This window comes from Octopus sinensis, linkage group LG10, assembly GCF_006345805.1.
Source record: "Octopus sinensis linkage group LG10, ASM634580v1, whole genome shotgun sequence".
NCBI classification, from domain to species: Eukaryota; Metazoa; Mollusca; class Cephalopoda; order Octopoda; family Octopodidae; genus Octopus; species Octopus sinensis.
Window position 1 is genome coordinate 17626111 of NC_043006.1, and position 23949 is coordinate 17650059.

The 23949-nt window shown below is 32.4% G+C and overlaps 1 protein-coding gene across 11 annotated transcripts in view; it reads left to right on the forward strand.

The window, feature by feature from the left end:
• Positions 1-23949, forward strand: part of LOC115216453 (transient receptor potential cation channel subfamily M member 3) — an 841279-nt gene that overhangs the window by 483408 nt on the left and 333922 nt on the right. The window contains exon 1 of one of the 11 annotated variants that reach the window (XM_036506317.1): positions 18618-18715. The exons of 9 other annotated variants lie outside the window; for them this stretch is intronic. Coding sequence is in view for 1 of the 2 variants with exons in the window: in XM_036506324.1 (XP_036362217.1) it covers positions 21566-21634 (69 nt within the window). In the remaining variant the exon portion in view is untranslated. Of the gene's footprint in view, positions 1-18617; positions 18716-21550; positions 21635-23949 lie in introns of those variants that run through there. One more of the 11 variants, XM_036506324.1, reaches the window with a different exon arrangement.

Below are 23949 nucleotides of genomic sequence, written 5' to 3' on the forward strand. Positions count from 1 at the left end.
GGCAGCTGTGTGGACTGGAACAACATGAAATAAAGTGCCTTGCTCAAGGACACAATGTGCTGCTGGAAATTGAACTCATGGCCTGACAATTGCAAGTTGAATACTCTAACTACTAAGCCACAAGCCTTCAACTGATATACATTAACAAAAAGACTAAACAAAAAATTCAGGACATGCTTTTGAACACTCAAACACTCAGCTATGAAATATTAAATGTGTCTTAAAAACAAATCCCTAAAATTCAAGACCCTGACTAATAAACTGTGATAATATGCCAAGTGTAAGTAGTATACAATAATGTATCTAGAACCTATTATATTTTCTGAATAATGGTTTTGATTTATAATATCATGTAGTGTTTCTCGTTAATTACAACACACACAACTCTTGCCATACTTATTCCTACTGTCCCCCAGATATAGCTTCACAACTGTTCCAACTCCCTTGATCAGGGACGGCCTGGGGTTAAACAACAACAACCACCACCACCACCACCAGATAGCAGGCTGGCTCCAAACAAATATGCTCTATGTACTTGCCTGCCACATCCATCATCTCTCTTCTCACCATCAACATCAAAGAACATCACATACAATCAGCTGTCACTCTCAACAGCATAAACATACCACAAAGAAGACAAAAATATATTAGGAATTACCCACAAGCTACCTGCTTTCCTGACTTGATAAAATTTATGACAGAGAAGATGTTCAAACAATGCAAAATGAAGCATGTGAAGATCAGTCACATGCAGTATATAACTCATATGCAAAAGTAGTTATGTTAGAATTTGTCATGGATCATATCCGTATTCTCTGGGATCCCAACTTATTTACTTCAGAGAACACAAACTTGCACACTTTTTACATCATCCCAGACTCGTTTACAGACCACCTGATCATGTGTGAAGGTCTGTTGCTGTAGAATGCTCAAACCTACTGCTCATTTGCCCCTCAACTCATTTATTATGTTTTATTGCTCTCAAATACTCATACACTTCTACATTATCAAAGAAGACTTTTATAATGCTACCATAACCCATTTGATAACAACCTGTTGACAGTTTTTTAACATGTGCAGTGGATAGGAAGAGTCTATCAACCTTCTTCAAATAACAAATTAAACAACTGTAACATTATCAGTTTCTAAGCTATCTTAAAACTGTTTGCTATCAACCTGCCTGAGATTAGCCTTAGTTCTATGATGTCAGCTTCTCATTTTATACTAATCTGAATTAAAACTGTCCAAGATTTCATGTTAATTTATGTACCAAACTTCAGCATAATAATGTTCAAGTTATTTTATTTAATTCTTCATTATTTTTAAAATTAATTGATACAAATGTGGTCTATTTCAACAGAAATATGGTAAGAAAAGGGTTGTGAACACTACGCTGTTTTCACATACACACACACACAGTCTTAAGGAATACAGAAAAGTGTGCACAACTAGCAGTAACATCAATAAGTTCCAAATTTTGTGTTAGGGTCCACGCCACCAGAGATAAGTGCAAAGGAGCACTAACTATAGGTTCCTAGTGAAGTCTACTTCATTTACGACCCACCTCTGTCATCACAAGAATCTACAGGACCACTTGGCGCTCTATGCTGTAAACCCGGGTGGGGGGGTCACCAAACTTTTTCTACAGCAGGCCAGATAACTGAGAGAATGGCAAGTGCAGGCTGCATAACCATTTTGTTCAATACAATGCAGTGAATACACAAAAAATAAAGACAGCCAACATATTTATTTACCAATAAGTTATTAAAGAAGGTGACGTCAGCGATAAGATGGTTATATCACACTCAGTGCACGCATACCTGAATCTCACAAACTAAGCTGCAAAAAAGATTAGTGAGGTTTGTGAAACTGGTGTTTAGCTTTTAAGATATCATCAATATTTGCTTTGGAATTGCTGCATTCAGCCAAGAGAACTGCTTTCAAATGTTCATCAGTCAACCTTGTTTGATATACTGACCTCACATACTTCATTTTTGAAAATGTTTGCTCACAGACATAAGTTGTTCCAAACACTGATGCCATACCAGAGACAAATGAACTCTCATTGCAGGAACTTACACAAAAGATACAATGTGGTGGTGGGCTGGATGAACTGACCTTGCAGGTTGGATCTGGCCCACGGCCATAGTTTGGTGACCCCTGCAGTAAACCATTTAATGTTAGAGTACCCAGTGTATTTGTCATTTTGGTAGAGACATGGTGTATCTTCAGAGAAGTGAGTCAGTAGACCGCATTTAGTCATTTGACCTTCTGTTGGCCTGTTTGATTGATCCTTTTGTTACCATATTTCTGTTGAAACACATTACTTGTTTCAATTAATTTTGACTAAAAGAAAAAAAAGAAAGGAAGAGTTTAGTCAAATAACGTTGTCATTATTAATTAGCTGTTTGAAACTTAACCCTCTAATATTTAAATCAGCCATATCTGACCCAAATATTCTTCTTGTTTTATGCTCAAACTGGCCATATTTGGACTCTCTTACAATATCATTTTAAAAAGAACAATCACATCGTTAAAATCTCAAAGCTTCAAGATGATGTATGATTACAATTTGAATAAATGGGCATTACATTTGACAGAATAATCTGAATGCTAAAGTGTTAAATTAACGTGAAATTTTCATGGAAAGTTTTAATGCTGAAGGCTGTGGGAAGTGGTAAGTTAGTGTCATGGAACCAGAGCTAGTTTCAGATGGGTTGGTATCAAGAGTTAAGACTGACTGCAATGTTACACAACAAGAGTCTCAACTGAATAGAGAGAATATAATGTATTATTGTCTGCCAATTTAATTTTAGATTCATCTTGTCATTGATACATAAACGTTAATTTATGAAATATTAATAGTCTAATTGAACTAGTCATGTGGTCTTGGGTTGATAAATGTAAAGATAAACAAATGGATGATTTTTACCAAGCTGCAAGTGCAAATTAATTCACATTCTTCAGTTAATTGAAGGAAGTTTCAGATTGCATTTCATCATCATATCACTTACTGTTAGTCTGTGCTGGGCATCAACACAACCAGAGATAAATGCAAATATTTAGTGACTCTTGCTCTGCAGCTGTGCTTCCTTGCCATCACCAAGACCTCCAAGAATACAGGATCAAAGATCTGACTGCTGCACTACACTTCATACAATATATTATCCTTTTAAAGGTGAAATATTTGAAAAACATATATTCTCATTAACTTGATGTATATGTATATAATTCATTAATATAAACCCTTTCGTTACTGTATTTATTTTGAGATGCTCTGTGTTTCTTTCAATTACTTTGAATATAATAAAGAATTTAGTAAAATAACTTAGTTATCATTCAGCTAGTTTTAGGAACATAAATTGTGACTAAGGTTTGGTGGAAGATTTTAATTCAAAACTTATGAAAACAAGATATTTGTACTCAGAGCCAGAGCCGGTTTCAGCCAGTTTGTTAACAAAAGGGTTAAATTATGTTCATATTGAAAATATCAAGTAAGAACTGGTATAGGTATTAGAGAGAGAACAGAGAAAGGAAGCCAGAAAATTTGTAAATAATAGATACTGGTATGGTTGGATGTTTAAGTTCACTTCTCAGTCATATAGATTTGGGTTCAGTCCCACTGTGTGGCACATTAGGTCGCTATCTTTGTCCTCTCTTGTAGTCCTGGGTTAGTCAAAGCCTTGGGAGTGGATTTGGTTGATGGAAAGTGAAAGTTTGTGTGTCTTTGTAAAAGTATATATACATACAAGGTGTTCATAAATTATCTTTACAACTTCCACAATTTATTGTATCTATTAAAGTCAAGATCCATCAATCAACATCTTTGCAACCAATGGAGTGTATGTAGATGTGTTCTGATGTCTCTAATAAAACAATAAACTCTACTGAGTTTACCAATAAACTCTACTGAGTTATTCTTGTTTTTCATTTTTTTTGCTGAATTTTTCAACTTGTAAAGATAATTTATGAACACCCTGTATATATATGTGTGTGTGCCTGATAGTCCTTGTTTTGATCTCACATGACATTTGTAACCAACTATCACCAAGATACAAGCAGTGTCACTCATTTCCAATCTTCTGTCAAAATATGTCTGGCCTTGGTAAAATATTAAATTAGTTGAGCATAGGTGAGGTTTAGCAAAAGGATGAGTGTCAGTGTCTGGCTATAGAAAATTGGTCTTGACAAATTCCATTTAAGTTCAGCAAATATGGAACAGTGGATATTAAAACAATAGTGATGATACTGCTTACAGAATATGTAATTAACATACACCATATCAACTCTGTATGACATTGTACAACAAAAACAGTAAATATAATATTTGATGTGTAATTTTGATTAATATTTTAAGTATTATCAAGAATATAAGAGCTTTCCTGGACTCTTACGTTAACTACGTTTCATAAAATGAATTAAAGTTGTAAAAGAATATTTTGATAAAAATCTCTTTAATTTGATGTCTCAAACTGAAATCAGACAAAGTAATTAAACTCTTTGCCAGTTTCCATTTGCTTATTGCCATTTTCTTTAAAAAAAAAAAAAATGGTAGACAACGGTTAATTTTGAAAATTAAGTAGCAAAACTGTCACTGAAGTTTGTATTAATGAAAGTTCAATCTTTGACACTATTTAACGATAAACTGAGCAGCCATCTGAAAGTTTGGTTTTAACTCAAAATTGTCTTTTTTTTTTCTTTTTCCTTCTACTTGTAATCTATGAAATATTGTTTACAGTCTAAGCAGAAAAGTAAATAGTCGCCTATACACACAAACACTTTTCTATATAACATTATATATATATATATATATAAAATTTATTTTTATCATCCGTGTTCAGCATTTGATAACATATAGAAGTAGTATTGTCATAAGTTGTACATTTCAAAAATTGAATTAGAACTTATATTGTCAACAATTTAATACATCAATTTAACACAGAAAATGTCCTTTTAGCAAAGCCTGTAAAATTAAATGTTTTGTTTGTACATCAAATCTTGCTTTTAAGATTGTAATAGAAGTGTGTCATATTCATACTTGTCTCTAGAGTATTAACGATGTATATGAAAGAGTTGGTGTAATATGCTATGAATTTGTTGATCATTGTTTATAAAACAATAATATTTTCAAAATCCCATTAATGCCATGATGTAAGCTTGTTGTCTGTTGAATAATACATGCATGTTGAGTGATACATTAAATATTGCATCATGTTTGATTCAGCAAATTTTTTTTGTTTTTTTTTCTAAAATGTTCATCTTTATTAAATATATATTGGAATATCATTAAAGAGAGAAACTGATTGAGGGAAACTGAGGGAAATGATTAAAAAGTAGTTCTAATGTTTGGAATGTGCTAGTTTAAAATAACTGGGAATTTAATAATACTTTATTGTATTAAGAACAACGAAATATCAACCACATCATCTAACTATTTCTATTTTTTTTTTCCTTGTTGAATATGCAAATAAAATTTGGTAGATCATTAATTTAAATATAACTTTTCTCCCCCCCCCCCCCATTTTATATAACTTATTAGTGCAAGTTCTATGGCTGAATTCTCTTGATCTATATAACATGAGTTTCTCCATCCATTATTCTGATTAAATTGTAGAAATGTATTCCTTTTTAGATGATTATTTTACTCACACAAGTTATACCATTCCATATTTCCATCAAACCTTTTAAACATAAATTGTGTCTCTATTTCTGGGTTTCACAAATGGAAAAAAAAAAGAATTGTCATGTAGATTATTGGTTGTTTTGTGTGGTTATTATTGTGAATGTCAGTATAACCTAGTTAGTTGGAGTATATGAGGTTTATAATTTAAGACAGATTGCTATTCAAGAACTTTGGAAAGAGATAGAAAGAGGCATCTATATATTTCTTTACTACCCACAAGGGGCTAAACACAGAGGGGACAAACAAGGACAGACAAAGGGATTAAGTCGATTATATCGACCCCAATGCGCAACTGGTACTTAATTTATCGACCCCGAGAGGATGAAAGGCTAAGTCGACCTCGGCGGAATTTGAACCCAGGACATAGCGGTAGACGAAATACGGCTACGCATTTCGCCCGGCGTGCTAACGATTCTACCAGCTCGCCGCCTTAGAAAGAGCATCTATAATAACTACAGTGTTGTCATTTTATCATCATTGTTTTAAAGTTCACTTTTCCATCCTTGCATGGTTTGGATGGTTTTTATTGAGGTAGATTTTCTTTATTCAGATCCCTTCCTTTTCACCAATCTTCACTTGTTTGCAAACAGAATAATATTTCCTTATGGCCAGACATGTTTCCACAAAATATTTTGGCAATGGAAGACACTGCTTGTATGACAGTAACAATTACAACTGTTACGTGGTGTTGAGACAAGGAAACAAACAAACACACACACGCAATAGGCTTCTTTTAGTTTCCATCAACTAAATCTACTCATTGATCAGTTTGGGGCTATAGTAGAAGATACCTGCTTGAGATACTACTCAACAGGACTGAACTCAAAACCATATACCTATGCCTGTGATAAAACATGATGGAAAATTATTTGTTAAAAATACCATTTCTCAAATTAAAGAAATTGACCATTAGAATTTAACTTCTCTTAAAGTGATAATTAAGCCAGAAGATGCTAAAGAATATTTTCAGACAAAGAAACCAAAAATAATCCTGAACATACCTGACTGTTACTGATCTTTGTAAACTCTATATCGTAAGGTGACACTGGTAGAGAGTGGTTGATGTGAAGATTATGAATAATTTTCTGTTCCATCTGTGTTGAATTTCTTCCTTTGGGAAATTACTAGCAAAGTGGAGGCTAATTATCTGCTATTCATTTTCAGTCTTTCAAGTTTTCAATATCTGATCATTATTATGGGTATATTCCCTGTTAAACTGTTCATAAAACTCAATAACAAATAGAAAATCAAATAAATGTTAAAATTGTGAATTAAGTTTGGTGAGAATCATTTAAAAGAAAAAAAAAAACAATCAAAAATTAAACTGTATTTGATAGTTTGCAATTTAACCTACAGATTCTGTCACAAAATTTAGTTACAAATAAATAAGGTAGCTAATTATTTCTTTATTTCATTTCTTAAGTAAATTATTGAAAATTATAATAATAATTAATATTTTTCATATTTCTTTCTGATATTTATTCAATTAACAGGCAGTTTTCAGGGTCAAATTTCAATAAATAAATTTATTTGGAAATTCTTTATAATTTAAAACAATACAATTGTCTATTGGTAAATAATAGTAATGTTGATGACAATTATTTAATGTTTGTTATCTAGTATATGTATGTATGGTTGTGCATGTGTATTACATTGGTTATTTGCCTCTTAGAGTATTATTGAGTTCTTGATGAATTTAACAACTATATGTTATAGCATGTAAATATTTATATGCTATTATTATGTACTTATATGCTATTATTATGTACTTTGAGATCCATTGTTCCAAAAAAGAATTATTCCATGTTCTCTCATTAGTTTATATATTCGTATGATGTTAGTGACACACACACATTTGTGTGTGTTCATAAATGTGTGTGGTCGTAAAATCAAGTAGTCTGAATGGACCCTTGTCAGTGTTGTATATCATCATAGATTAGTTGCGGTAGTAGTATTCAGCTGGTTTGTGTAAAGCTGTTATTAACTTTGAGAATGCTAGGTAGCACTCAGTCAGACAAATGAACTTATTATAGGGTGTTAGTCCATATGGATTTCTATAGCGCTATTCAAGCTAATAAGCTAACCTGTCATTTTGCCAACCTTATTGTATTTACATTAATTTGCTTTCCTTTCTCTTTACATTTACATACATACATATATATATATATATATATATATATATAATATATATATATATATATATATATATATATATATATATATATGTGTGTGTGTGTGTTTTATTTTTTAAGAATTTAAACTGACAGGATCTATTGTCAATAAGCATTATTAAAGACTAGGAATTTAGTATTGGCAGCATGAAGGAATGGTAGTGTTCATTGTAGTAGTAATAATTAATACTGGTACTCTGGTTTTGTTCTTGTTTTACTTTGATTGTACTAATGCGTTTCCGGAAGGAAGTAGCTTTCTTTTTCTACCCCTCTAGTGTATGTAGGATGTTTCTATTTTGTGTGTTCTATCGGTTTTCTATTTGGAATGCTTATCTTCTACACTAGTATGTGTTTACATTACATTGTCTTTTAATCTTTAACTCCATTTGTTGTTGTATTCTTGTGAAATTACATTGCTTTCGTTTCAGTCAATTTTTAAAAGACTAAACATTTTATTACAATAACTTTATCATTAAGCTGGTATTTGGAATATAAATTAACAAGAAATTGTAAAGGAAGGTTGTAACTTAGATCAAATTTGCTTAACTCTTTTGTTTTCATATTTCTGCTAAAATGCACTGTATTTGTTTGAATTAATCGTGAAAATAATTCTGTAAAATAAATGTCGTTATTAACCTTGTGTCTGGAATATAAATTAACACGAAACTTTTATGGTAGGTTTTAGTTTAAATTACTTTAACCCATTAATATTTAAACAGGCCATATCCAGCTAAAATACTGTACCTGTTTTCTGTTCAAACCAGCCTTATTTGGCCTCTCTCATCTGTTCTATCTACATCATCATTAAAAGAAAAAAAAGGGAAAAAAAAAAAATGAAATCATGTCATCAAAATTTCAAAATTATGAAATATTGCTTGATCAATTCAAAGTAATGCAAATAGACGAGCATTACATTTGAAAGAGTAATCTGAATGCTAAAAGGTTAAAACAGGAACTTTGTATCATAGAAGCAAAGGTGGCTTCAAGCAGATTGGCACCAAAAATGTTAAATCAAAATTGTTTAATATACTAGAGTGAGTTGTTTACGTATGTAATGATGTAAGATAAATAATTATAAGTTATGTTCAAATATATTCTGCATCTTCCATTTATATATATATTTATATATCTTTATTATTAAACTCATGGATTTAAAATTTTTAATCATCAATATAATTATACTCACACTATATTTCAAATCATCATGACATTTGTGTGTTAATCATTAATCCTTTAACATTTAAACCGGCCATATCTGGCCCAAATGGTCTACCTGTTTTATAATAATAATAATAATATAATAATAATAATAATAATTGTGTACAGTGCTCAGGTGCACTACAACTCATCTAAAATGTATATATAATCAGGTGTAGTTTCGGCGGATTTCGGAAAGCATGAGGGCCTTAAAAGATGCAGTGTCATGGCAGTCAACAACTGACGCAGGCAGTTTATTCCATGCTTCAGCAACTCTGAGCGTGAAAAAATGTTTCCGAAAGTCATGGGAGCTGTATTGTTTTCTGACTTTGTAGGCATGTCCACGTGTGTTAGACACATGGAGATCAAAAAGGTGTTCAGTGTTGTTGGTGAGGTGGTTGATAACTTTGTGGGTGTTTACCAAGTCCGTCGCCAAACGCCGGAGCTTCAGTGAATCCATGCCCAGGGAAACAAGGCGCTCAGAATATGGTAGGTGTCTGATGGAGGGTATGCGTTTGGTTGCACGTCTGGACAGATTCCAGGAGGTCAATGTTCTGTGCAAGATAGGGGTTCCAAACTGATGATGCGAATTCCAAGTGTGGTCGTACCATAGCTGTATACAGTTTTAAATAGATGGCTGGAGAGCGGCTAACAAAAGACCTTTTATGTTGAAACTGGCCAGATCCAGTCTCTCCCACCTACCCTACAATGTCATTCTAAAATTAAATGATTACATCTTCAAAATACGTGATTAATTTTTAAAAATATGGATACATAAACATTACATTTGATAAATTAAATCAGAATGCTAAAGGGTTAAAACAAATAATGGCATATATTTGTTTTTCCTTATATATTTTTTTTCAAATATATTTATTTTCCCTCACTCGTGGTCCTAGTTAATACATCTGTTGAAAAAAAAAAAAATTGTTCAGTATTTCAATATTTTAAAAATCAGTTTGGTTATACTTTTATTGGTTTCAGCCATAGGCCATGACCATGCTGGAGATATTGGAAATCACCCTAATAATACCTATCCTCCACCCCCAAGGTAACTCCTGGCTAAATTTAAACTCATTGGTAAACTGCTGTGACTTGTCAAGTGCTGCTGATGCAGTAATTAGCTTTATCTCATTTTCTCTTCCTGCTTTACAGCTGGGTGAGAGGATAAGGGTTGTCTTGGGCCCCCACATAATGTAGCTTAATTTTAACACAGTCCATCACCTTATCAACTCAGCTAGTGATAATTCTTAAAATATGATTCAAGGAATACATGTTACATGATTTAAATGTTGTCTTTGTTAAAAAATATGTTTAAACTATTTTTAGCTAAACACGTGTGTGCACATATATATATACACCTAGCTATTTACTGTCTACCCGTTGTTAAAATAATTACAAATAAGAAAAGTAATTTCCAATGTTAGACTTATTTGTTTACATATAAAGAAAAAACAAACATAAAATCTAAAAAAAAAAATTAGTATATAATTAACATCAATGTTTTCGTTGTAGCATCATGTCTTTTATTAATTGCTTTCAATTACAAATATCTATTTAGATTTACTTTGTGTTTATCTAATTTTCTAATTTATAAAATATTAGTCATTTAGATAAACAATATTATGCCACTTTTAAAGTAGAAAACTATATTTGGAATGTCTTGTAGGCATTCACATGTTGGTCTTGATACCGGCTCATTGTCATTCAATTTTACCCTATCATTAATAATCTTGGGAAAGAAATGAATGCCACAACCTCTCATTCACCTTTTACTATATTATGGTATATATTATTTAAATATTAAAAGGCGGCAAGCTGACAGAAATGTTAGCACATTGGATGAAATACTTAGCAGTATTTTGCTCGCTGCTATGTTCTGAGTTCAAATTCCACCGAGGTCGACTTTGCCTTTCATCCTTTTGGGGTCGAAAAATTAAGAATCAGTTGAGTACTGGGGTTGATGTAATTGACTGGCTCTGCCCCCCCCCCCAATTTCACGTCTTGTGCTTATAATAGAAAGTATTATTTAAATATTAAAATGTTGTCACCAAGGTACTTTAATTGTAAAGCAAATCATTTACCATTTGCTTTAAAATATTTAACAAATGGCCATAAAGGAAAATAATTCAACCATTATTTTCAGCATTTAAAATAAACTTTAACAATCCATGTGAACAAAGACTTGAGAAAAGATTACATTTTCTTGGAAATGAAACATAATTTCAGTTCAGGTTCAAGTAAATTAATTTTTAAAAAAATCAAAAACAATCCAAACATTTTTAATGAAATAATTTTTCTGCTCAGTTCCCCGCTCTCCTCTGTAACTAAGCAATATTTTAGTAATATCTGAAGATCTCTAAACTATTTTTTCATTCGTGATCTCTCTCTCTCTCTCTCACCCTCTCTCTCTAAACAGATAAATAAATACATAAAAAGATATACTATTGCTAAAATTCTAAGTGGATTTTGCAAAATTGCAGTTGTTGACATTTTAGTAAAACTGCTTCATGTGGAGAACTATAATAAAATTTTTGAATACTCTAACTAAATAGATATATGTGCATGTATTTGTGTGTTTTAGAAACATTTGCTTCCAGCAACATGGAATGTAAGTTTAGTTGTATGAAGTGGAACATATGTCATTGTTTTAATATTTTTCTGTCAGTGTTTTGAAAGCAAAGGATGCAAAAATCAAATTTGCTCAACTTTTTATCAATGGCAATTTACAATTATTTCCACAACACTTTCAGATAAATTCTTGTAGATAGATTGTGTGTAATGCCATATATCTCAGCTACTGAAATCATAAAAGTATATAGCTTGCAGCTGGGATGATAATGCTTCACCCATCTTCTTGGGCTCACAGGCAAAGAACAAGGGCCTACAATGCTAGAACGCTCAGGCATGGCTGTGTGATTAAGAAGTTTGCTTCCCAATCACATGGTTCCAAGTTTAGCCCCCCCCCCCTGCATGGAGCCTTGGGCAATTGATTTCTACTATAACCAGAGGCAAACCAAAACCTTGTGAGTGAACTTGTTAAATAAAAATTGAAAGAAACCCAGCATATATATATATATACATACACACACGCACGGCGGGAGGGGGGGTTGAGGGGGTATTAGTTTCAGAAAAAGAAAATACAGGAGGTTCAGTTAATTATGATTTTATTCAACACATATTTCCCTCTCAGATTCCCACACATATTGCAGTGGTCCTTCAGTTTTTCTAAGCCCTGTAAAAGAACCCGGAAGGTTGGGTTTTTAACCAGGTGTTTTGCGATACCCTTAAAGTCAGGAACTTTTCAGCACCCCCTCGTATTTGTGGTCGTTTGTGTACGTTTATGTCTTGGTGTCATGTGTTAGTTGTAAACAAACCTCACTGTTTCTGAAGCAGTGGTGTTCATTTCCAGTCATTGAGGAAAATATGTCTGGCCATGGGGAAGTATTACCTGACTTGGAAACAGGCAAGGGTTGGTGACAGGAAGCACATCCAGCTTTAGAAAGATCACCTGAATTAATTCCATCTGACCTATGCAATAATGGAAAAGTGGGCTTTAAAATGATGATGACATAAAAAAAAAATGCTTGATAATATCTATTAGAATGATGTGCTTTATCTTTCAGCTCACCTTAATTTTTCATTGACCCCAGTGCTCAACTGGTATTTATTTTATCAGCCCTGAAAATATGGAAGGCAAATTGAATATCAGTGAAATTTGAACTCAGAATGTTTAAATAGATGAAATGGCTCTGTATTAATTAATATTAGAACAGTATTTAATAAGCAAAATCATTACCACACCAGGTAAAATGCTTAGTGATATTTGTGTTCTGAGTTCAAATTTAGCCAAGGTCAGCTTTGCTTTCCATCCTTTCAGGGTTGATAAAATAAGTACCAGCTGAACACTGAGGTTGATGTAATTGACTTACCCCCTACCATGAACTTGGCCTTGTGCCAAGATTTGATTTATCTATAGTATAGGTTGATTTATCTATAGTATAGTTTAATTTATCTATAGTATGGTTTGACTTAGCTATTCATCCTATATGTCCTGTTTCTATCTGCTCATCATTTTGAACTATATATAAATCATCTTTCCATGATAACATAGAAACAGAATCAAATTAACATAAATATTCTATATATTTGTAAGTAATAAACCTAACAGTAAGCCCTTTGGTCAGCCATTTAGGGGATTTATGCTGAATTAAGATAAAGTGTAAGGTAGCTGAAGTTTGGAATTCCTCTGCATATGGTCAGTGTACCATTGTCTTGACCTTTTAGCAATTATACTTCAGCACACATATATATAGGTTTGTGTGTGTGTGTGCACACAGATTCACATGGAATAATCCATCAAAATGACAAGGTAAAGGAAGAAGTCATATTACCATAAAATGCAAAAAGGTGTTATTTTTCTTCAAGGTAGAGAGTCTGTTGTGTGAACATTTGTACATTACAAATATGTCAAAAATGTGAATAACATCTTTTCCAATTTAACGCAGGAGACTGCTACAAATATCTGCAACCAGCGTCTGTGATCCTGTAGACTTAATGATGATAGTGCTATTATCTATTTTTCACCATTTAAGAAACAATAGCGATTTGACAGAAGTAGGATGTTCTGTTTTTTTTTATTTATTTAAAAAGAATTTTTTTAGTTAGTCTATTCCCTATACATCTTCTTTGTAATTCTAATTCTCTGATATAATTTACCCTTCAACCTATCATTTCTTCTCTTTCAGCCTTTAGGTTTGTTACTTGTTACATGCATCAATTTATATATCTTTGATGAAATATGCATGTACATCATCATTATGTCTGTTTTCTTATGTTAGCATGGATCAGATGAGTCTTCACCAGCTCTGTGTCTCACCATTTATTGTAGGTCCCTTTGTAATTTCCTTTGTAAGGTTCATATTCCTGAGATTAGTCTTCTCTACTTCTTTCCATGTTTTCCTTGGTCTACCTTTTGTCTGGATACCTTCCATTTGCATCACTTGGCCCTTCTTAACTCTTCTCCGCTGTCATCTTTCATATCCATACCAGTTCTGGTTGCTTAGACTTCTCTCTAATAATCAATTCAAAGTTTTATAATTTTGAGGTTCCATCTTGCTTGCATTCATCCAGCTAATGAAATTAAGCACATCAAAACTTTAAGTCACTGTCAACCTTTTTCCCTTGAGTAAATTAAGGAATATGTACTGTACTAAAAGATTTTTAGTAAACCTTTACTTTAATGTTAAACTATTTTTATATATAACTTTACATAAAAGCAAACATTAATATAAACACACACACATATATTGTATGTACAAATACATTAAGCATAATTTATATTCAATCACGATCTGATCTAAGACACAACTCAGAAATTTATTTGGAACGCATAGTTTCTGAACTTTTAACCACTAAGTCATTGGGTAAGCATAATTTGTTTGTTGGAAATAATGGTCTTTAAGTTCAGCATCATCTCAGTGTAATGTGTGTGTTCATAAAACGTTTTCACTGCATTGAAGAGATAAGCACAAAATCCACAGTTAATACTCGAGTAAATCTTCCTTCTCATTAGTTGATTGCTTTATTGAACTTCCTTCCTTGTATCAATTTGCGGAGGTATTATTGTTTGTTTCTCTCTGGTGGTTTACTAAGCTTTCTTCAGAAGACAGTGACTAACAAACTAGATTAAAAATAAATTGGTTATTGTTTAACCCTTTTGACGCCAGCTCAACTGAGACCACGCATGCTTCTCTGATATAAACTTAGTGTTTTAAAGCGAACTCAGTCAAAACCTTGCATCAAAATTTCCTGTTCTTTTAAGTTTTAACCCTTTCATTACCAACCCAGCTGAAACCGGTTCTGGTTCTGAGTACAAATCTCCTGTTTTGAAAAGTTTTGAATTAAAATCTTCCATCAAACCTTAGTCATAATTTATGTTCCTAAAACTAGCTGAATGATAACTAAGTTATTTTACTAAATTCTTTGTTATATTTGAAGTAATTGAAAGAAACAGAGAGCATCTTAAAATAAATACAGTAACGAAAGGGTTAAACACCAGCTTAATAATGACAAGAGTATGTCAATAAGTTCTTCAGTATTTTTCAAGAGAAATATAGCAACGAAAAGGTTAACATTTCCAAGTCATTTCTGATAAAGTAGATCTTTTATGAAAGATGTTCCAGTCTTTTTAGAACTGCTTTATTTACCCTCTCTTTTCCTTTTTTAAGACAGTGTGGCGTGTGTGATGTGAGGCAGATTTAGCCAGTTTAAGAAAGTTGAGCAACCACATAGAGGCTTCCCTCGTTGGCTTGAAAATAGACGGGTGGACTAACACATTAACCATTTAGTGTTCAGATTATTCTGTCAAATGTGATGTTTGTTTATTTAAAATGGTTTGAATTAATCATACATTATCTTGTAGTTTAGAGATTTCAGTGATGTGATTTCTTAGTTTTAGAATGACATGGTAGGGCTGAGGTGAGAGGTCAGTTTCAATATAAAACAGGTTAAGTATTTTGGCCAGATATGGCCGGTTTGAATGCTAAAGGGTTAAGTTTATCCTGTCTTAATTGTTTTTTTTTCTCCAATTCTCTATAGTCCAGTTGTAAAGGCTGCCTGGAAGAGATGTAAAAATTTTGGGAATGTTGCTTACAGTAGCCTATGCTGCCACTTTTAGTTGCTCTATAGACTTACTGGTGATAAGGCTATTATCCATTTGCTCCATTGAAGGCTCTCTATGTTAAAGAAAATAAATACACTTTTATATTTTGTTTTTGAATTTCATTTGTAAGAGTTCAACTCATGTGTTGAAATAAATTTTGTTGTATCTTAGGAGGATCATTATACCAGTAATAAACACATGCACTGGTTAACTTACACTTTTTTATTATTATTCCTCAATTGGTTTGCTACCTAATCAGCTAACTAATTGATTTGATTGTTCATTTGGTCAACCAATCAATCTGTTATGGTAACCAAAATCCTTTTGTCATCATTCATGACCTCTTCAATGACATGCCCTCTCCACTCCAGGTTACTTTGAGGTCACACCCGATTGATTGATTGATCAAATGATTAATGAAACAATCAGTTAGTTGGTTAAACAGCTAACCAATGGGTGAATAATATTAAAGAAGTGAAATTGCACCAGTGTGTGTTTATTGTTGGCATAATGACCCTTCTGAGATATTCTTTTATATTTTATGGTTAGAATACTAACCCATCCATATGTAGAGGAATTCCAAATTTACTTAAACCACTTTACACTTTATCATACCTCAGTGTAAATCTCATAATTGGCTGACAACAAAATCCACTCTTAATTTACAAGCTGATTACTTTTAAATAGAAATGGAATCCGTTTACAGAAATATTCCACCCATTCTCACTTAACATGGTGAGCATGACTAGTCTATACAAGGAGAAATTTATCTCTCCAAATTGCTACAGTGACTGCAGTCTAAGCCCGGGCTTTATGAATTTGTGAGCGGTAGCATTTACAATAAACAGAATTTTATATATCTTTTTCCTTATTAGACTTTGAAATATGCCTGGACCATTATGACAAAAATACAAAAGCTTGGTTTGTAAGAAAATCAAATTCAAGGATAGAATTATCGATCTAGCTGGTAGCATTATCTATTTCCGTGAAAACTATTCAGACTTTGAGTCTCCCAATCCCTAAATGTCCAAGAATCTTATGAATAACATCTGAATAATTTCCTTTTATCATGAGACTTAATTTCCTTTTTAAATTCTTCAATAACATGGTGTTCTTATGGACTGTCTTTTCTCTTTGCAAAGTAACTGCTATTGTCTTTTTGCTTCTGATTTACTTCCTGTATTTCTTCCTCTTTTGTTTTCTCTCTACACTTTGAGATAAATTGTCTTTTAAATGAATGCTTTCGTATAATTTCAATACGTCCAATCCAGAAGTTAATGAGTTAAATCTTTTCAGTTGTTTTGCACATCTAAAAAAATAAGTGAAAAGCTTGCAAAACTGATATGGATTATCTGGAAAATGATGTAATTTGATAATTGTAATTGTATATGGATTTAAGATTTAGTAATTGTTAGCTCATGCACTAACAGGAAAATCCAGGGCATCCCCTCTTACTAATTTTCTTGTCCATATGATCAGATTGAAAGGTAAAATTGGTAAATTAAATTCCATTATAGTCATCATATTGCTTTATATTCATCAATATTATAGAATATTCTGGGCATTCATGATTCTTTCAAAGAAGAAAATGGTGAAGTAAATTAGAAAATCAGCAAGCCACCTAATGGGCAAGCTTGTATGTTATATTCTCTTCTGTATGTTATTAAGGAATAAATTTCTATATGGCTGTGCCAGAGATCCTAAACGCTTTCTTGTATATAATGTGGTATTATTGTGTGTTTCAAATCCTATCTTCTTAGGTATTTGTTTTCCAGTGTTCTAAAAAATATGCAATTTACTACAGTTAATTTCATGAACTTAGGGCTTTTTATTTATCTAAGAACAAGACCTTAGAACTGACTGGGCAAGAGAAATGATTGTCATTATCAAGCTTGATATAAATAGCTAATAAAGTAGGGTACTGCACTGCACCAAATGCTTGCATTATGATATTTAGTATTTTGTTGTGAGCCTTTAAAGACTCCCTTCATAGTGTGAATAAAATAACTAGGTACCTAGTCAAATATCTCATATAGTAGAATTTACTTTCTGTTTTATCCGGGATACTATGGATAAAATACCACAGTTCACTGGTTGGCATTTGGAAGGGCATCCAATAGTAGAAACCATGCCAAAACAGACATTGGAACTATAAAGAGTTCTCTAACTCATCAGATTCTCTCAAACCATCCAACCCATGTAACCATAGAAGATAGGTATTAAAAGATGATGATGACTTCATAATTATAAACCAGTAATTTACTTGGGTTTAGAGACAAGTTGAAATTTATCATTTCAATAATCAAATTGCACTTTCAACAGTTTATTAGGTGCATGGAAAAATGTTGTTTTTTTTTTTTTATTTATTTTCAACTTATTATTTACTTTGATCACTATCACCAGTTTAGTGTCAGTCATGATATAATTTTTACAATATATTGTAATGTTGAGAATTATGTCATAAAGAAGATTATACAGTTTACTACTCATATATAACTGTATTTGTTTTGTTAATCTCCTCTCGTCAATTCTATAAACTATAAGAAGAAAAAAAAAAAAAAGAAATGCAAAATAGTTGCTTCATGAAGGTCAAAGGATAAGTTGAAAATAGCAAATGAATAAATCTATATAATAGCTGTTGTATTGTTTGCTTATTATTTGAGTGAAAATTTGGAATATAACTAAATATTTCAATGTTTCGCCTAAAGCACAATATATAGATTGCATTACACTATAATGATTATCTAATGATCTGATGATAACATTCATCCTTTTAGCTTATCCTGTATGCTGTTTTATTTTAATTTCCTTGCCATCTTGCCACCTGACTAAACAAGACATGTGCTTGGTTATTGATGTTCTTATTACCTCCTCATTGATACTCGGATTGTCTGTTTTATGCATCTCTCTCTTTCCGGATGATACCCAAAAACATTTAGGCATATCTTACTACTTTTTTCGTATATCAATAATGGTAAATTATCTATTTCTATATACAAGGTAGAGTATGTTTTGTTTTGTATTTTTTTAGTTCCTAAAGCAATAATCTGTTTGCAGTTGCAAGTCAGAATTTGATTTTTAAATTACGGTGTTGTAGGAAAACAGTGTTATTTCATTTTTTTCTTTTTTTTCTTCTGTAGCGTGTAATCATAATAATCACGGGTAATGGTTATAAGATGCCTTAAGTTATGTAAATTGTCAATCAAGATATATTGTTTCACTTGTAAACTTTGCCTTCCGATTTTGGTTAGATCATGCTAATATAATTTTCTTTGCTTTGATTCTTGAAATATGTAGTTTGATGTTGCTGGGGAAATCATATGGAATGCATCAATTTAAGAATTATTGCAGTAGCATTTAACAAAACCTATTATTATTTATAAACGACAACAAAAAAAATATGTATAATTTTATTCAGAAACATTAGATATCTTTAAATTATTCTTGATGCAGATTCGTCTGTTTTGTTAATCTTAAGCTGACAGCTTGTCTTATTTCTGTAGTGGATTTCAGTAAGCTTTCTTGATACATAAACTCTAAAGATTCCTTGAAAATCAAATAATCTTGACTGTTTTAAAGCCACTGCAGTCTTACTTTACTAAAGCTTTGCTTACAGTGAGATGAGTTGCAGTAGAATTTGTCACAGGTTTAGCAGTATTCCGTCTTTATTATGAATATTTGGTTACATATGATTTTAGATAATGCACCGTAAATACTGTTAAATCATGATCATTCATCATTTAGCATCCGCTTTTCCTATGCTTGCATGGGTTACACAGAATTTGTTGAGGTAAATTCCTATGTCCAGATGTCCTTCTTGTTGGCAACCATTACTTGTTTCCAATCTAGTTAATATTTCCCTGAGTCAGACATATTTTCCACAGAAGACTAAAGACAAACAACATTGCTTGTATGACATACCTATTTCTTTTTTACCCACAAGGGGCTAAACACAGAGGGGACAAACAAGGACAGACATAGTTATTAAGCCGATTACATCGACCCCAGTGCGTAACTGGTACTTAATTTATTGACCCCGAAAGGATGAAAGGCAAAGTCGACCTCGGCAGAATTTGAACTCACAACGTAACGCAGACGAAATACCGCTAAGCATTTCGCCTGGCGTGCTAACGTTTCTGCCAGCTCGCTTGCTTGTATGACATACCACTCATTCACAACCATCATGAGATATAGAACAAAGTTACACACAGTAGTCTTCTTTCAGTTTACATCTACCAAATCCACTCACAAGGCTTGGGGTCATAGTGGATGCCATTTGCTCAAGGGGTTGTGCAATGGAACTGAACCTGAGACCACACAGTTTAAATGCTAAAGGGCTGAATTAAAAACCTTCCATTAAAATTTCTTTACTAATTTATGCTCCAAACATCAACTTAATAATGACAAAAGATTATTTTAGTAAATACTTCATTACCTTTAAAATTAATTCAAACAAGTACAGTGTATTTTAACAGAAATATTGTAAAAGGGTTAAAAGTTCAATGATTACGATCAACAGTTGTTAAAGAAGTTAAAATGTCAGTGTAAAAGATGTGAATATGATTTGGTTTTGATAGTAGAAACCTACACTCCTTCTGTCACTGCAAATATCAAATATATTGACAGTTTTCCATTTAAATGTTTGTTTTACATTATTGAAAAGTGCATCCATATATGTGTACAGTGACCCTTATGGCATTAAAATAAATGTTTTTTTAAAATTTTTTTTATTCAGTTTCTGGTTGTAATTCTTTTACTTTAGTTAACCCTTTCAAAGCTTAAATCTAAAATAAAATGTGCTCCCAGTGTATTTCACCTAATTCTGAAATAATCGAGGATTTGGAGGGATTTTTTAAGCTAACTTTTCCCAAATTATGTTGGTGTTTGGAATGTAACAAAAGATTCTTGAAATTTGGATTGAAAAGTGAAATTAAAATAAAATCTCTTTACCTCATGTCATGTTAAAATATTTATGTTAAAATACACTGCCTTATTTTTCCTAATTAATTTTGGAAATAATGATGAATTTAGAAATATAACTGTCATCATAAAGCTGATGTTTTTTGGAACATAAATTAACATGAAAGTTTGATGAAAGGTTTCAATTTAGATCACTTCAAATCAGGAAATTTGTATCATAGAATCAAGAGTGATGTCATGTAGGTTGTAATCAAAAGGGTTAAAGCAGAAAGTTTTGTATCAGAGAACTAGGGATCTTAGTGGGCAGGTTTGTTTCAAAGAGAATCACTAAATCCCCTTACTTAACCCTTTCGTTACTGTATTTATTTTGAGATGCTCTGTGTTTCTTTCACTTATTTCAAATATAACAAAATTTAGTAAAATAACTTAGCTATCATTAAGCTAGTGTTAGGAGTATAAATTGGTGGAAGATTTTTATTCAAAACTTATGAAAATAAGACATATGTACTACAGAGCCAGAGCCGGTTTCAGCTGGGTTAGTTACCAAAGGGTTAAGGCATACACGTGAGGCTTATCTAAAGTCTGTAGACTTAATCACTTCTTTATCAGTACTATTGTTTAGTGACAAATTTTAATTGCAAACATCTAAATTCATCCAAATAATCTCTCTCTCTCCCTCTCTTTCTCTCTGTCACACACATGCACATACATCTTTTTTATAAACATTCCAATATTTTTTCTTTTTTATAATACTTCTAATCATTATGTTAAGTTTGTTATTATCAAATTATTTTCAGTTTGTTCCTGGGTCAAATTTTATTTTTCCAACCATGCAAGGGATTGTTGCTATTGCTGTTGCACTTATTATTACCCAGGAATAAGTAATTTTCAGCACCTAACCTTCAGTCTGAAAACATCTATAGTATTATCATGTGTTTCCCTCTCATGCCAGCTGCATTGAGGCTTGCCATACACATTTGGTATAAACTTCATAAGAAGGTAGATATTTCTGTGCATTTTGCTTCATAAGAGCATACTTGGCAATTTTGCTTTGCTTGCGCTTACTTTTTACAAATTAAAGCATAAAACAAATTTTCAGCATTTATTCATATTTTATAAATTAATTTACACCTTTTAAAGAAAACGGAAATATTAAATAAATGTCTTAAACAATTTGCTTCAAAACTTATAAATGTGTCAAGAGCAAAATTTAATGCAAATTTATTCATTTCTATCTAAGTCATATGAAATCCTTCCATATCATGTTTATTGTCGTTTATTATATAAGCGGGGGTGGGATAATAAATATATTATATCATTATCATCATCATTTGCTTTCCATGCTAGCATGGGTTGGACGAATGACTGAGGGCTGGTGAACCAGATGGCTGTACCAGGCTTCAATCTTGATCTGGCAGAGTTTCTACAGCTGGATGCCCTTCCTAACGCCATGAGGTTGTGAATATAACTGAAACCGAACATAAGTCTTGGAGTATAGCACTTCACTGTTCACATTTCAAGACCTGCTTTAGTTGACTGATTTCTGTAAATTATATATAATACTATTTTATTCCTTAGCTCTTTATTTAGTTTCTGTCATTAACTGCAGCCATTCTGGGGTTTTACCTTCAAGGGTTTCACTCAATTAAATTAACCCCAGTACTTTTTTCAGTGTGCTCCATATTTCAGAAATTTGTTTGTTAAAAGTTACAGGTCATTAACAACAAAACCAGTCTTTAGACCAGCATAAGCACATACTCATATTCTTTTACTTGTTTCAGTCATTTGAGACTGTGGCCATGTTGGAGCACCACCTTTAGTTGAGCAAATCGACCCCAGGACTTATTCTTTATACATGTGAGTGGATGAGTATTCCAAGAACAATCCGCCTGAGGAGCTCCTATACAGTTTCTATCTGCCTAATTTCGCACATAAGGAGTCAAGCCAGGGTTATAGAGATGGATTTGCCCAAGATGCCAGGCAGAGGGCTTGAAGCTGGGACTTAGTGGTTGTGAAGCAAACTTCTTAATCATCCAGGCATATGCCCACATGTGTGTGTGTGTGTGTGTGTGTGTGTGTGTGTGTGTGTGTGTGTGTAAAAGACATATGCAACAAGAAAATTTCCAGTAATCTTTTGTGGTCCTTGGTACTATCAAATATGCAGTTGACCAATGACTGACTCCTCTGGAAGCTTCATAACCAAGTGACCAGATTTGTGTTGTAATATTTATCTGGTTTAAACCGAACAATATCTAAGTGTGAAATATGTTGTGAATATTATTTTCATTTCGCTTGAAATATCAAATATTGCACTAGATAAACTATGAAACAGTATTCAATATTGATGACATGAATATATATGTATTGGCTTCTTATCTCATTGTATACACCTGAGTATATATTAAGCTGACAGTAGATTTCATTGCAATGTGAAAACTCAGGTGCATTTTTACAAATGCAGATTCATAATTTTGTATTATGATCATTCACGTTTGATTAGTGTTTGTGCTTGTAAAATAACACAACTGACATATGATGTTTGTCTCGTACGTTGCCATTTGTGAATATTGAGAATATTTGGGTATTTTTTTGTAAATGGAAGAAACAGGATCTATGATATGCCACAATACATTTTCTTCAACAATGTATATCGTTCTCTGTGACAATATAACATGGTCTGTCATAAAATTTAATGTCTCTCTCTCTTTTTCACTCTGTATATTGGAATCATCTCAGTGATTTTCCATAATGGAATTGTATCATTGCCTAAGTAAGATCATATTTAGTTGTGAGATTGCTAACAGAGAATGTATTTTATCTCAAGGTATATGAATAAAAAAAGAAAAAATGATCACCCTAAGTTGTCATCAGAAATGAAACTTTATCAGTGTCGATAGCAGATATTCAATATAATAGTTAGGAAGTGTCTCTATTACATAAAGTTTCTCCATAATTGACAATAAATTGCAATAAATGCATTAGCAAAATCTGGGATTGTAACATATCTTATCAATATTTATCATCAGTAAGGCAGCAAGCTGGCAGAATCGTCAACATGCCAGGCAAGATGCTTAGTGGCATTTTGTCTGATTTTATGCTGTGAGTTCAAATCCCGCCAAGGTTGACTTTGCCTGTCATTCTTTCAGGGTTAATAAAATAAGTACCGGTTGAATACTGAGGTCAATGTAATTGACTTACCTCCTCCCTCAAAATTACTGACCTTGTGCCAAAATTTTAAACCAATATTTATCATTAGTACAAGCACTGCTGCGCTAGTAAGGAGCTTGCTTCTCAACTACGTGGTCTTCAGTTCA